This window comes from Mesoplodon mirus (assembly GCF_964341445.2).
Source record: "Mesoplodon mirus genome assembly, chromosome: 4".
In the NCBI taxonomy this organism is placed as follows: domain Eukaryota; kingdom Metazoa; phylum Chordata; class Mammalia; order Artiodactyla; family Ziphiidae; genus Mesoplodon; species Mesoplodon mirus.
Window position 1 is genome coordinate 19,789,581 of NC_138979.1, and position 15,720 is coordinate 19,805,300.

The 15,720-nt window shown below is 40.7% G+C and overlaps 1 protein-coding gene across 5 annotated transcripts in view; it reads right to left on the minus strand.

Moving 5' to 3' along the window:
* The window catches only part of CAMK1D (calcium/calmodulin dependent protein kinase ID), a 421,414-nt gene that overhangs the window by 280,230 nt on the left and 125,464 nt on the right, over positions 1-15,720 (minus strand). The window contains exon 1 of one of the 5 annotated variants that reach the window (XM_082616819.1): positions 14,690-15,212. The exons of the other annotated variants lie outside the window; for them this stretch is intronic. Coding sequence (XP_082472945.1) covers positions 14,690-14,721 — 32 coding nt within the window. The 5' untranslated portion in view covers positions 14,722-15,212. Of the gene's footprint in view, positions 1-14,689; positions 15,213-15,720 lie in introns of those variants that run through there. 5 annotated transcript variants of the gene reach the window in all.

Consider the following 15,720-nt stretch of genomic DNA (forward strand, 5'->3'; position numbering starts at 1 on the left):
GCAACCCATAAGACAAGAGTTAATACCCCTCTGATACCAAGGGCTTCCTACTAAGACAACTCCAGGGGGCGCTGCTCGCAGAAACCATGCCCAGCGGAGATGCTCTAGTCCTGCAAATTGATGTGAACCAGGATACAAATATGAAGTTCGCAGAATGGCCAATGAACATATTAACTGATGCTCAATCTTCCTAGTGGTCCAGAAAAGGCTAAATAAAACCTCAACAGAACAGTTTACTTCTTATCAGGTTGAAAAAAGGTCAGTTTATGTGGAAAAGCAGCTGTCTATAAATTGCTACAACATTTTTGGAAACAAACTAGCTATCCCTGTTCAATTTCATTTTAGGAAATCCATCCTATAGAAATAAACGCATTCTATAAGGATACAGGTATAAAGGTGCTGATTTTAGCACTATAAGAAATGGAAAATAATGAAAACAACATGAATTTCCAGTAATGCTGGAATGGTACATCCATACCATGGAATGTTACACAGGCATGAAAAAGAATGAGTTAGAGTTATAGGTATTTATCTAGAGTGATGTAATATTAAATTTATCTATAGAGATACAGATGCCTCAAATAAGAAATACAGATGTTCAGTGACTATTCTAGCAATTAAATTAAGTGATGAGATCTACTTGAATTAATACGGATAAATTTCAAAAACATAATAATGGGTGAGAAAAACAGGTTACTAAAAGATACAGTATTGAGGCCATTTATGTCACTCCATAAAACACACACACATACACACCAACAATACGAAGTCCTACACTGTAGGACGTACAGTACATACACATGGAGGAAAGGTATAAAGACACACAATAAGAATGCACACATCAGCTTCCAATACAAGTCGTTTGTGGGGTGGGCAAAAGAATGAGACACATATCCATAACTGTGCCCTGCATCCATAACCTTCTAGACATCTAAAGTAAATATGGCAAAATGATAATTAACATTTGCTCAATCTGGGTGGTGGGTACATGGTAATCTGTTCATTTATTTTTCTGTGCTTTTTGGTAAATTTGAAATATTTCACGATATTTTAAACATTTAACCAAAGGCGGAATAGACAATGGTGCCTTAAGGAACTGCAGAGTTGGGGGCAGATAAGGAAGGAAGCCCTGGGCCCCGGTTTCTTAGGACAGACCCCGAGGCACCTACCATCCTAGCATAGCAATGACAGGCTTCCACTCTCAGTAGCACTGGACCACATGATGTAACCTCTCATTTCTCCCTCAGTACAATGGAGATGGTGACACCCCATACCTCACAGGGCTGTTGGGAGGATTAAATGAAAAGATGGGAATTATACCCTCACTCCCTGGTGTGATCCATACATATTAATTATTCTGATGAGGCGATAGGCCCTAAAACAAAAACATGCACAAAACATGACCAGAACTCAGAGGAAAAAGAGAACAAACGTGGTCTGGCCAAAATGAAGCGCCATACTTTTACAAAGCAGGGGCATTTGAGTAACCTTTTAGGAGTGGGAGTTTTCTACAGTAAACTCGGACCTAGAGAAGGGAGGGCCTTCTCTAGGTTCAGAGGATGAAACTGACCGCGTTAGAACATGACTAAAGAGGCCTGGATGCCCTCAGAATGGCCTCTGGATGTTGGCCAGAAAGTTTTAACTTTAACTCCTGGCCTCCGATCTTTGATTCCACAGAGGACTTCTTGTTCATTCTCATGAGGACACATCACTTACCAGGGCATCACTACCCACTAATGGCGGTGGGAGAAGAGGTTAAAGTCCCTGCTTTCACAGGTTGAAGAAACAAAAATCGAGATCCAGGAAGCACTGAGCAAATAAAAGCAAGTCACTGTGGAATTTAGAGCTAAATTTGGTGGGATGGACAAGAAGTTGGAGAATGGAGAAAATATCAAGTGCTGGTGTCATCAGACAGACCCGGAAGGGACAAGGCCTGACCCTGGTGACCCCGTGGGAAGAGTCCCCATGGGAAAGAGGAACAGGAGTTTGTGTTGGGCTGTGGCTGAGACTGTTATAGTTTCATGAATCTCTGCATGTCTTAATGTCCTGACATCACGAGGGCAGCAACATGCCCAGTGGCTAACTGTTCACCAAGCCTGTTTCCCTTCTGTCCCAGACACACAGCTGGACTCTAGTTCCCAGCCTTACAGGGACACATGACCAAGTGACAGAGCTCTGGCCAATGGAGCATAAGTAGATGCCTTGGGCCCCTTCCAGGCTGACCCAGAAACACCCCACACGAGACTGTCCATCCATGTTTGCCACCTGCCCACTCAATGCAAAGGACAGCAGGTTCTAGAGGAGGGTAGTGCCACAGAGGCAAGGAGCCCGGGTCTAAAATTTGGAGGCCGGTTTGTTCCAACAGCTAACATAACTCTAATACACCAAGCTGCAAAGTTACAATCCCCGACCTCCCTTTCAGCTAGAGGTGGTCAACGAGATTTAAACCAAAGTGATCATGTGAGGCTTACAGAAGACTCTTTAAAGGGGGCTGACTTGCTGTGATGCCTATTTTTTTGTCTCTTGCCCCTCCTTTGCTTCTAGATTAAGGACGTGACAGCTGCTTCTCCAGCAGTCAGCTTGTGAACTTGAGTTCTTCCTAGTGGTGACAGAATAGAGAGACATAAAGAACCCAGGTTTCTGTGCCTCCATAGAGCCAGCATGCTAGTCTTGGATTCCCTATTTTTTAAAATTCTTTTACATGAAGTGATAAACCCATAATCTGTTCATACCATGTTCATAGGAACTCTGTCACTATCTGCCAAATTTACTTCTTTCGTAATAAAGTGGCCATAAGAACTACCCAATTAGAGTGGAGGTCTGCGTCACAATGCAGAGTAGCGAGCCTAAAGAAGGATCACGGCAATAATACAGAGCCATTAATATAAAGGCATTGAAGATAGAAGAAGCGAGGAAAACTTTAAAAAGCAGAGCACGAAGGACACTGTGACTTTACAGTAAACACAACTGGAAGGTTACGGCCTGAAAAATCGGGCTTTAAAAGGATAAACTCACAGCTGGTCAGTCTATGAAGGAGTACTGTGTCCCATTTCGGGATATGGACCAGGAGATGGGACACGGGGTGATGCGTGGGGCACAGCCTTCTATTCAAATAATCTCATAGCCAGACAAACAATGCAAGGAGGAGACGGCTCAGGGCAGAGAAACGCCAACCACTGCCCATAAACAGTGATGTATGCAGCAAGGTCAGGCTTGAAAATAAAACGAAAAGAATTAAACGTGACTCTTTTGGCCAAGTGATCAATAAATACCTGTTGAATGAATGAATGGAGACAACATAAACTTTTAAAAAGCCTACACAACAAAGAAGAAAAAGCACAATGTGGACTTCCCTGGTGGTGCAGTGGTTAAGAATCCGCTTGCCAATGCAGGGGACACAGGTTCGAGCCCTGATCCAGGAAGATCCCACATGTCGCGGAGCAACTAAGCCCGTATGCCACAACTACTGAGCCTGCGCTCCAGAGCCCGCGAGCCACAACTACTGAGCCTGCATGCCACAACTACCGAAGCCCGTGCGCCTAGAGCCCGTGCTCCGCAACAAGAGAAGCCACTGCAAAGGGAAGCCCGCGCACCACAATGAAGAGTAACTCCCGCTCGCCGCAACTAGAAAAAGCCCGCGCGCTGCAACAAAGACCCAATGCAGCCAAACATTTAAAAATTAATTAATTTTTAAAAAAAGAAAAAGCACAAGGTTAAAGATTAAATTAAGCAAAAGAAGCCCAATTATGAGTGGAGAAAATTAAGATTTTTTTTTTTTCTCTTCTAGGAATGATTTAATTGCTCAATAGTGTACCCAGGGAGAGCACTATCAAGTGGAAATGATCAGCAGACCTGGCCAAAGCTCTCCACTGGGTAGCATTTGAACATCCTCTATTGGGAAGAGCTGGATTAGGGGACCTGTTAAAAATGACCTATGAAAGAGTTCCCTGATTCCTAGATTATAAATCGTTGTAATTAGAGACAGAAAATCTCCTTTGCCTTTATTATCAATTCCCTGGCCTCAGTTACTAGACCCAGACTCATCATTTAGCAGTTATTTATGACATTAACCACCCTGTGAGGAAAGCCAGCAAAAGTCAGTTTTCGGTTTGTGACTGACCCAGACAGTACATTATGAGAACACTATCGCTAGGAAACAAAGAAAGGAAAAGCAATGTCAGGTGAGAGCAACTGTAAGTCTTGCTTCAGTTATAATCACTCTGCATTCGATAGTTTATCATTTCAACATGGAAGATGCATCTTGAACTAGTGCCCTACCATGCTGTTTTGTGCAAAATGGGTTGGGTTTGGTGCAGTTCTGATGACTCCCCGTCATCTCTCCTGCTCTGTGGAAGTTCACAATGACAGACACTGGAGCCATTGTGTTTATCATTAGGAACTTGGTTCCAAAGAATTGGACTTTGCCTGCAGACAATCTGTTTAAGCAAATGTGACGCATACAGATGAGAAAAGGGCAGGGCACAAAGAAACTTCTGAGGTTGGTCATTTCCACGCATCCCCAGCAACCATTACCTATTTCAGCACAAGGCACAGGAGGATGAATGCACTTGGGGCGGGTTGCTGGAGGGAGCCTTGCTTTTTTTGCCTGACTGGGTCCCTAAGATATGCTACCTCCTCCTGAAGAAAAACAAGTATCAGAAACTCATCATCAAATTGTGATGGTCTCGCCACTAATGTCCAAAGCAAGACTACTGACATGAATGTAAACCTCATGCGACTTCCACTTCCTGTTCTATTTGCCAAGGGGAAGCCTGACATTTAGGGTCCTTTAAGCCTGTGCTCTAATAATTTGATCCTGGATAATCTGTGACTTCTAATCATCTCAGTCTCCAGACTAACAATGGAAGTGAAGGGAGGAAGGTTGGAATTTACAGTGCAGAAAGATGGATGGGGTCCACAAAAGTCATGTACAAAAACGGCCCTTGGCAGAAAACACATGAGAACCACTGCCACCCCTAGACCCCCAAAGCCACGAGGACACCCCTCCTGTAAACTCTTCTAGGTCCTGTATAAATCGCAACAGGACTTGCATGCCTCTCCATTTGTCCAAATATTAGCATGCAAATTAGCAAGTTGCATTCTCCCACCAGATTGTCTACCATGATGAATGGGGACCCCAGTCAATTTCAGATCGCAAACTGTTAGATGAGCCACACAAATCATTAAGTTCAATCCCCTCACCTCCTAGAAAAGGAAACTGAGTTCAAGAAAGGTTGAGCAACTGGCCCAAAGCCCAGGCACGACAACACTGGGGTGATAATTCAGTCTAGTGCTTTCCTCCAGCAAGATATTCATATTCACCTGGGAGGTTAGACTGCCCAATGCTCCCCTTTAACAGCTTGAAGGGAGGGAGCAGTTTCACCCTGTTCCTCGTTCTGATGACAAGAGCCTCGCAGTTCATCACAGAGAAGTGTTTAGGAGCACATGGCCTCTGGAGTCAGCCAGACCTTGACCCGAATCCCTACACCAGCACCGATCAGCTCTGCAAGTTTGGGGCAGTAACTTAACCACTCGGAGCCTCAGCTTCCCCATACATAGAACAGGGATATGACTCCCTTCCTTAGAATGGCAATAAGCATTACATGCCTACGTATATTACAGGCACATTACCCAGCTCGATACATCATGACCAGTTGGATAAATATCTTTTTCATGAGAATATAAGAGAAAAAAAATCACATTTAAGTCGTTTCCATTTCTAAAGCCTTACCTCCAGGAAGGATCTACCCTCCTCTCAGTGTAATACAGGGGGAAGGAATCTTATCTACTCCCATCCATACTCAATAATATTCATCTTGAAAGGCTCATGAGTACCTAGCCCTAGAGAAAAAAATTTTAAATATATATTAGCTTAAGGGCTTTCTTCATGACTTTTCACAGCCCTTGCATTTTAAAACTGTACTGGCTTAAAGAATGGCCTCTCTTAATCCCCAAGGATGAGCAAAATTTGTAAGTGGCCTCTGTCCACTGCATAAAGGAATACCCAGCTCCATGTGGCTCACCTCTAATGGCCTTAGGAAACAGACCCACAGACCTATTAATACACACTCATGAACACTGGCCATCTACAGCATTTTGTATCTGCCCAGGACAGTCCCAGTATAATGACTACTCGGTCTCCCTTTCACTCAGAAAAGTATCCCAATCAGGACAACGTATTACATGATAATTACACATACGATTAGTACGTGTCAAATACTTACAGTAGGAAGTACTCAGTAAAGACACGTGGATGAATACTGTGGGGCACCTTTGTTGGGCAAGTTTCCTATCATCTCTGAGCATTCATTTTTTTCATTTTTAAAAAATGGGGACTATAATACCTATTCTGCAAGGTTATTTTAAACATCAGAGATGTGTTCTGCAGAGTTCCTGGGACATTTGTGTCCTATAAATGCAGTTATGATGATGATAATGAAGATAAGGAGTTAATCAGTTTAGCTCTCTAGAACTGTTTCCTTATGCAAACAACTAACATCATATATCATTTTACCTTTGACAAGATGCTTTCTCGTACATCATGATGTGTGATTAATAAAATCAGGACGTAAATTTAGACCATGTGAGTCTCTTCCAACTTTAACCTCCTATGATTCTATTTCTCCAAGATTTACTGGCTAGGAATATACGGTACCTTCCAGAGAGGACAGCAACAATCATTGAAAATACCACTTCTCTATTCTACAGAATTCTATTGCCACCCCTCAGGCAAGTCACCTGACTCTTCTCAGATTTCCTACATGCAGAATGAATGTACTTGTTTCCTTAGAATGAGAAATGTGATGTGCTCACAAAGGCATTTCATTCTGAAGGTGATCTGTACGTTTATCGCTATAGCAATGTTCTAGCTAGCATGTGCTAGCATGTGATAGGTAAGTGTTGGATTTTATCATCGTCATTATTATTATATAATTGTAGTTATGTGTAAGGAATTTTGACCCAAACAGACTAGGTAGCTCCTCCATTGAATGCTATGTCACCTTGAACAAGTTACTTAATATCCACAAAGAGGTATCATCATCTGTAAAATGGGAATAATACTACCTACTTAGTAATACTACCTACCTAATAAGGTCACTGCAAGGATTAAATAGGTTAATATATGTATGATAATTAGAACAAAGCTTGGCACTTAAAAGTATTCAATAATGGTTGTTTTACTGTCACTGTTAATAGCATCATTGTTATCTCCAATGTATACTATCAAGTAAAAACAAAAAACAAGTGCCAAGCAAATAGTATGCTACTGTTTGTTTTTTAAAAAGGGGATGTAAGACTTGTGGGACTGGCCAAGATGAAGAAAGCTCACAAAAGCCTCTCTCTCCCACTGATTACAAGTAAAATCTCTGCACGGAACATAAAAACCAACTTCTTGAGGCCTCTGAAGAGCAAACAATATCAGATAGATTGAGAAGGGAGTTAAAAATTGAAGAAACACACATTGGCAAGTTTCCTGGGTTAAATTTTCCTCCATTATCTCTTGGCTTTGATTCAAAAGTGGCCCCAATCAAAGAAATACACAGTGGGAGAAGAAAACAAAAACTTCAAGAAAAATCTCCTCTTTCTGGCCAGATGACTAGGAAAAGGAGCCTCCAAACACCACAGAGCGTGATGGGATGTCCCAGGTATTTCTTCTTTCTTTTCCTCCCTGCCCTGATCTAAGGCCGGACCTTGTCACGGCACCATGAGACCCTACAAGCCAAAGAAATAACCCGTTTCTTTGACCAAAGGAGCTGAAAAGGGGGACCCTGTGCTCTGGAGAGTGCAAGGGACGCTGGTTACTTCTGTACTCTCTCTTTTCTCTCACTGCTTTGCCCTGAGGGCAGCCCCAGTTACACAGAGCTGCACAATAGCTTACGTGGGGTGCACAATAGCTTAGGGGAAAACTCTAAGACACATCCACCTTTCTGACCAGAGAACTGGGAAGAAGGACTGCTGAGAGTGAGAGTGTGAGGAAAAGCCCAGAGAGGGGAGGGTTGGGGAAGGAGATCTTGTAAATCTATATACGAATCAACACAAGTTCCAGGCTACCCATGAGACGCACAACTGTGAAACACACCCAAAGAAGCAATGGCTTTGAGAAGTAAATTTTGATATAAAGAACCACATTAATCCAAAACTAACTCACAAATAGCACAAATGTGGGGCAGATCCAAACAACACAGCAAAGGCTTTGAAAACTGAACTGACATGGTTGCTACCACCCCCAAAAGGTGAGACAGACTTGTCATCTGAGCCCTACCTGGTTGACTTCCTTCTTTAAAAACAAAAAAATCATTCTCCAGCAGCTTTGATTAGGGCCCAGTGTCTCACAACATAATGTTCAAAATATCCAGGATACAACCTAAAATTGTTAAGGAAGGAAGGAAGGAAGGGAGGGAGGGAGGGACAGAGGGAAAGAGGGAAGGAGGGAAGGAGGGAAGGAGGGAGGGAGGGAAACACAATCAGTAGATCAATAGACACTAACCCCAAGATGATTCAGATGTTGGAATTATAGACAAAAATGTTAAAGCAGTTATTTTAACTATATTCCATAAGTAAGTTTGAATACTGTTGAAATTAATGGAAAGACAGAAGTTCTCAGAGAAAAATAAAAATTACTGAAAAGAACCAAATGGAAATTTTAGACTTGAAAAATATAATAATTTATATATTTTTTAAAAATTCACTAGATGCATGAAATAACAGAATGTAGATGACAGACGAAAGTGTCAATAAACTGGAAGATAGAGCAACCAAAATACTGAATCTTAAGGGTAGAGGAAAACAGGTTGAAAAAAATTAACAGAGGCTTAAGGACTTATGGAACAATATCAAAAGATCTAATATTCATGTCACTACAGTCCAAAAATGAGAGAAGAAAGAGATTGGTGCAGGAAAAATGTTTGAAGAAAGAATGCTGAAAGCTTACCGAATATGGTAAAAGACATAAATTTACAGATTCAAGAAGCTCATCAAACCCCAAACAAAATAAGTTTAAAGACACAGAGACAATATTCAAATTGCTAAAAAACCAAAGATAAAAAAAAAAAATCTTGAAAACAGCCAAAGAAAATCAACACACCATAAAGGAAACAGTGATTAAAACGAATACAGATTTCTCATCAGAAATGATGGAAACTGGAAGGCAGTGGAAGAAATTTTCAAAGATTGTAAAATTCTACATCCAGTGGAAATCTGTATACAATAAAATACCATTTAGGAATAAAGGTAAACTAAAGACATTTTCAGTGAAATTTTAAAAAGAGAGAGAGAGAGAGAATTCATCACCAGAAGATGTGGTCTAAAATAAATGTCAAATAAATGCCTCATCAGGCTGAAGGAAAATGATACTAAAAGGACACTTAGAACTTCAAGAATATGGAAATCTGTCAGAATATTAATTGTGGTAGTGATACAGGAGGAATTTTGACTTTTTCTTTTCTATATTATCTGTGTTTTCCAAGTTATTTTTTATAATAAATATGTTACTTTTATAATTAGAAAAAAAAGAACTTCAAGAATAAAGGGAAGGCTAAAGAAATGGTAAATAGCTGGGTAAACAGATTATTTGTCTCTGCTTAAGTTCTGTATAATCAGGATGGCTATCGAAAGCAAAAATTAAATGGAGTTTTTAATGTGTGTAGATATAATACATATAACTGTAATATGAAGAGGACACAGTAAAGGAATCTATTTGGTTGTAGGACTTGAATTTTATTCAAGTGATAAAACACTAAAAGTAGACCATGAAAAGCAGATATGTATACTGTAATCGCCATGAAAAACAGATATGTATACTGTAAAACACACACACACACACAGTCCAATAGAAAAGTTTTACTGGAATATTCAAAATATCAAATAATCTCAAAGAAGGTAGGAAATAATAAAGAGAGAAACAAAAACAAGAAGAGACAAACAGAAAGCAAGGAATGAAATGGTAGACCTAAATCTGACTATATCAATAATTACATTAAATATATATGGTCCAAAAATGACAATTAAAAGACAGAGATGGTCAGACTGTATAAAAAAGACCCAACTATATGTTATCTATAAGAAACAGCTATAAATATAAGAATATAAATAGAATCAAATTAAAGGGATGGAAAAAGAAAGACTATGAAAACACTAACCAAAAGAAAGCCGTATATTAATATCAGACAAAATAAACTTCAGAAAAAGGACATCCAGGAAAAAAGAGGATTGTTATATAATGATAAAAGAGTAAAATTACCACAAAGAAATAACAATATTAAATGTGTATGTCTCCATAAATACAGCTTCAAAATATGTTAAGCAAAAACTGAAATAACTGAAAGGGGAAATATGACAAATTCAACATTACACTTGTATGGAGACATCAACATCCCTCCCTAAGTAATCTAGAGAACAAGTAGGCAGAAGATCACAAGGATATGGAAGTCCTGATTAATACTTTCAAATATTTTGGCCTGATTGACATATATAGAACCCTAAACCCACCAACAACAGAAAACACAGTCTTTTAAAGTATACATGGAATACTGACCAAGATATACTACATTCTGGATCATAAAACAAACCTTAAAGTTTTTAAAGAATTGAAATCACACAAAGTATGTTATCTGACCATACTGAAATTAAATCAGAAATCAGTATCAGATTATCTAGAAAACTTCCACATATTTGGAAAGTAAACAACACACTTCTAAATAATCCATGAGTCAAAGAGAAGAAAAGTAGAAAATAAATTGATTGAAACAAAAATACACCTATTGAAATTTTGTGGACTACAGTTTAAAGAGAAATGTATAGTATTACATATTTGTGTTAGAAATAAGAAAAATCCCAAGTCAATAATCTAAGATTTCACCTCAAGAAACTAGAAAAATAAGAAAACTTCCCTGGTGGCGCAGTGGTTGAGAGTCCGCCTGCCGATGCAGGGGACACGGGTTCATGCCCCGGTCCGGGAGGATCCCACATGCTGCAGAGTGGCTGGGCCTGTGAGCCATGGCCACTGAGCCTGCACGTCCAGAGCCTGTGCTCCGCAACGGGAGAGGCCCATGTACCGCAAAAAAAAATAATAAAAAATAAGAAAACATGTGTTTACACAGAAACCTATATGCAAATGCTTATAACAGCTATATTCATAATCATCCAAACTGGAAACAACCCCAAAGCCCTTCAACTGGTGAATGATTCAGACAAATGGCTGGACATCATGCAATAAAATAATACTTACAAATATGGAGCAAACTATTGATACATGCAACGACATGGATGAAACTCAAATGTATGAGGCTAAGAGAAAGAAACCAGACTCAAAAAGCTATCTACTGTGTAATTCCATTTATATTACATTCCAGCAAAGAAAAACTATAGAGAAAGAGAACTATAGGAAAAGGTTGCAAAGGATCAGGGCTGGGGGAAGTTTCTGATGACAGAGAGGTAGCACAAGGGAATCTGGTGGTCATGGAAATGTTCTGTATCTTGATGGTGATGCTGGTTACATGATTTCAGGGACATGTCAAAACTTATAGAACTATACACTGCAAGAGTGATTTTTACTGTCCATAAATTAAAAAGCATTTTTTTAAAAAAAGGGTTATAAACATACACCAATAAATGCACGGCACTAGCTATGAACCAGGCACTTCTTATTGAGTGGGAAAAGTGAAATACACAGTTTCTTCTCTCAAGTTGCAAGCCAGCTTTGACAAAAACCTATGGTGGTCTAGCGTTCTTTGTTGAATCCATGCCGTAAGATCCCACAAGCCGAGTGGCACAGCAGAAAAAACAAAACAAAAAAACGTAATTACAGCAAAACCTCCAAGGTTTTGTTCTCCATGGTTTCAGTTACCCATGGTCAACCACAGTCCAAAAGTATTAAATGGAAAATTCCAGAAATAAACAATTCCTAAGTTTTAAATTGCAAGCCATTCTGAGTAGCATGATGAAATAACGTCTTCCCACTCCATCCTGCCTGGGACGTGAATTATCCCATGGTCCAGCATATCCCATCTGTTAATTACTTAACAGCCACCTTGGTCATCAGGTCAACTGTCTTGGTATCACCATGCTTGTATTCAAGTCATCCTTATTTTACTTAATAATGGCTCTAAAAGCGCTAGAGTAGTGATGCTGGCAATTAAGATATGCTGAAGAGAAGGCCATAAAGTGCTTCCTTTAAGTTAAAAGGTGAAAGTTCTCGACTTAATAAGGAAAGGGAAAAAAATCGTATGCTGAGGTTGCTTCGGTCTATGATAAGGAAGACTTTTCCGGGACTCCCCTGGTGGCACAGTGGTTAAGAATCCACCTGCCCTCACACCAGTCAGAATGGCCACCATCAAAAAATCTACAAACAATAAATGCTGGAGAGGGTGTGGAAAAAAAGAAACACTCTTGCACTGCTGGTGGGAATGTGAATTGGTACAGACGCTATGGAGAACGGTACGGAGGTTCCTTAAAAAACTACAAATAGAACTACCATATGACCCAGCAATCCCACTACTGGGCATATACCCTGAGAAAACCATAATTCAAAAAGAGACATGTACCAAAATGTTCATAGCAGCCCTATTTACAATAGCCCGGAGATGGAAACAACCTAAGTGTCCATCATCGGATGAATGGATAAAGAAGATGTGGCACATATATACAATGGAATATTACTCAGCCATAAAAAGAAATGAAATTGAGCTATTTGTAATGAGGTGGATGGACCTAGAGTCTGTCATACAGAGTGAAGTAAGTCAGAAAGAGAAAAACAAATACTGTATGCTGACACATATATATGGAATTTAAGAAAAAAAAATGTCATGAAGAACATAGGGGTAAGACAGGAATAAAGACACAGACCTACTAGAGAATGGACTTGAGGATATGGGGAGGGGGAAGGGTAAGCTGTGACAAAGTGAAAGAGCGGCATGGACATATATACACTACCAAACGTAAGGTAGATAGCTAGTGGGAAGCAGCCGCATAGCACAGGGAGATCAGCTCGGTGCTTTGTGACCGCCTGGAGGGGTGGGATAGGGAGGGTGGGAGGGAGACGCAAAAGGGAGAGGATATGGGAACATATGTATATGTATAACTGATTAAATTTGTTATAAAGCAAAAATAAAATAAAATAAAATAAAAAAATTAAAAAAAAAAAAAAAAAAAGAATCCACCTGCCAATGCAGGGGACACGGGCTCAAGCCCTCGTCTGGGAAGATCCCACATGCCGCGGAGCAACTAAGCCCGTGCGCCACAACTATTGAAGCCCACGTGCCTAGAGCCCGTGCTCCGCAACAAGAGAAGCCACCGCAACGAGAAGCCCGCGCACCACAACGAAGAGTAGCCCTCGCTCACCACAACTAAAGAAAGCCCGCACGCAGCAACAAAGACCCAACACAGCCAAAAATAAATAAATTAAGAAAAAAAAAGACTCTTCCATCCGTGAAATTGTGAAGAAAAAAGAAATACACGCTAGTTTTGCTGTCACACCTCAACTGCAAAAGTTATGGCCATGTGTGGTGAGTGCTTAGTTATGATGGCAAAGCCATTGCATTTGTACAATAAGATATTTTGAGAGCGAGTAGAGTTATAATTGTTCTGTTTTATTATTAATTATTGTTCATCTCTCACTGTACCTAATTTATAAATTAAACTTTATCATAGGTATGTATATATAGGAAAAAAAAGTATAAATAGGTTTCATTACTATTCCAGGTTTCAGGCATCAAAGGGGGGTCTTGGAACGAATTTCCCAAGATATAAAGGGGGACAACTGTATTAATAATATAGACTTTGAAGCAGGGCAGACCTATGAGTTGAAATCTTGCCCCACCTGCTTCCTATGTGACTTGAGACAAGTAACTTCAGTTTTCTTATCTGTACAAGGAATATAAAAGTCCTACCTCACTGCGTCACTGTGTCAATTAAATCAGCGTGATCCCGCAGGGCAGTGTCTAGCATACGGCAGACGAGAACTGAACGGACGTTATTATTTTTATCATAATAAATTTTTATTTATTGATGCAAACACTCCAGGTGTGGTCCAAGACAGACCTAAATTGCTATGAAATCTGCATAATAATGGATAGAGTGCTAAATACAAGCAATCGATGTGGGTGCTGGGTGACCCTTCTGCTAATGAGCCATCCTGTACAACATCTCCTTCTTGCCTCATGAGAGCAGGCTGATGAGATAACTGTTATGAGTATTAGCATTCATGAAACTTTAATGCTTCCACACTGCACACTTTAATGCTTCTCCAGCTGTAAAGCACTTTCGGAGCCTCTTATGTCATTACCCCATCACAACAACCCAGGGAAAGTCTGATCTCTCCAAGACAGCACAGCAACAAGGGCCTGGGTGCAGAAAGCACCATGCATGATGCCCTCAGGATCAAGCACAGCCCACCACTGCCACCGAGTAGACTGCGAGGTGAACAAATGTTTGATCTGAACACAGGAGACCAATGTGGACACAGAACACATCCATCACTTGGGCTTTCACTACTTTGAGTTTTCACGTGTAATAGAGGATAAAGCGTCATTGGTTCAACAAACATTCATTAAGCACTTTTTAAGAAGAAGTCAAGGAGCCTGACCTCAAGAGGCTCACATACTCCTAACAGGCCTTCCTCTGTGGGGCTGAGGCTCCTTCTGTGACTTGATGAACCAACCAGCGGTTCAGGCTCAGAATTCCCAGCACTTACGGTAATGCAGCACCCTCCTGCAAGAGGCTCATAGGATTTATTTACATCCAATTCCAAGAACTCAAAAGCTTCACATAACAACTCTCCTGCAGACAGCATTTCGGAAGGAAGGCCAGGAAAAAGACCTTGGACAGGCAGAAAAATGAGATGCCCATCAATAAAGCCAGCAAAACGCCCGTCCAAGCAGCTGCAGCCAGAAACACGTGATTGGGAACACTGCCCACATGAGCCGCCATCAGAACTTCCTCTTCTGGAGCTGGACTGGGCAGGAAAGCCAAACCTTTGCCACTCATCATGGGGTGAAAACACAACCCCAGCTGTATTCTCTGGGGTCTGTGCTCTTGATTCTGTTCAGGAAAAGAAAATACAGTCCGTATGGGAGGGCTGTACATCCTCAGGTTCAAACAACCATGGATGGAAAGTATTGGGGAAAAGAATTCCAGAAAGTTCCAAAAAGCAAAACTCGCATTTGCCACACACTGACAACTGTTTACACAGCATTGACAATGTTTTATGAGTACCCTAGAGGTGATTTAAAGTGTACAGGAGGATTGCGTAGGTTATACGCAAATACTACACTGTTTTATATAGGACTTGAGCATCTGTGAATTTGGTGGCTGTGGGGTCCTAGAACCAATTCCCAGTGGATACCCAGGGACCACGGGACCACAGTAACTGAAACAAAGTTAAACAAAGCCTGATCACGTTGGTCCTTCTATTACTGGAATTGTCAACATCAGCCCCACGGCGGTTTGCTTGTTTTTCCCCTGCTCTCTTTGAACAGACTGAAATCACCTGGACCAGGAAACATTTTTTCCTCGGACATAAGCAAACGCCCCTATGAGCTTTAGTGAGCTTTTATGAGCACAACCTTTCTCCTGGGTTTAACAAAACGCACAGATACTGCCAAGCCCACTTTCAGGCTCAAAGACATCGAGAAAGCAGCAATTAACTGGAAACAAGGAATAAAACACAAGGGTGGCAGCCAGGCAGTCTAAATCCTGGAGGCCAAAAGGAAGCCTTATCTATTA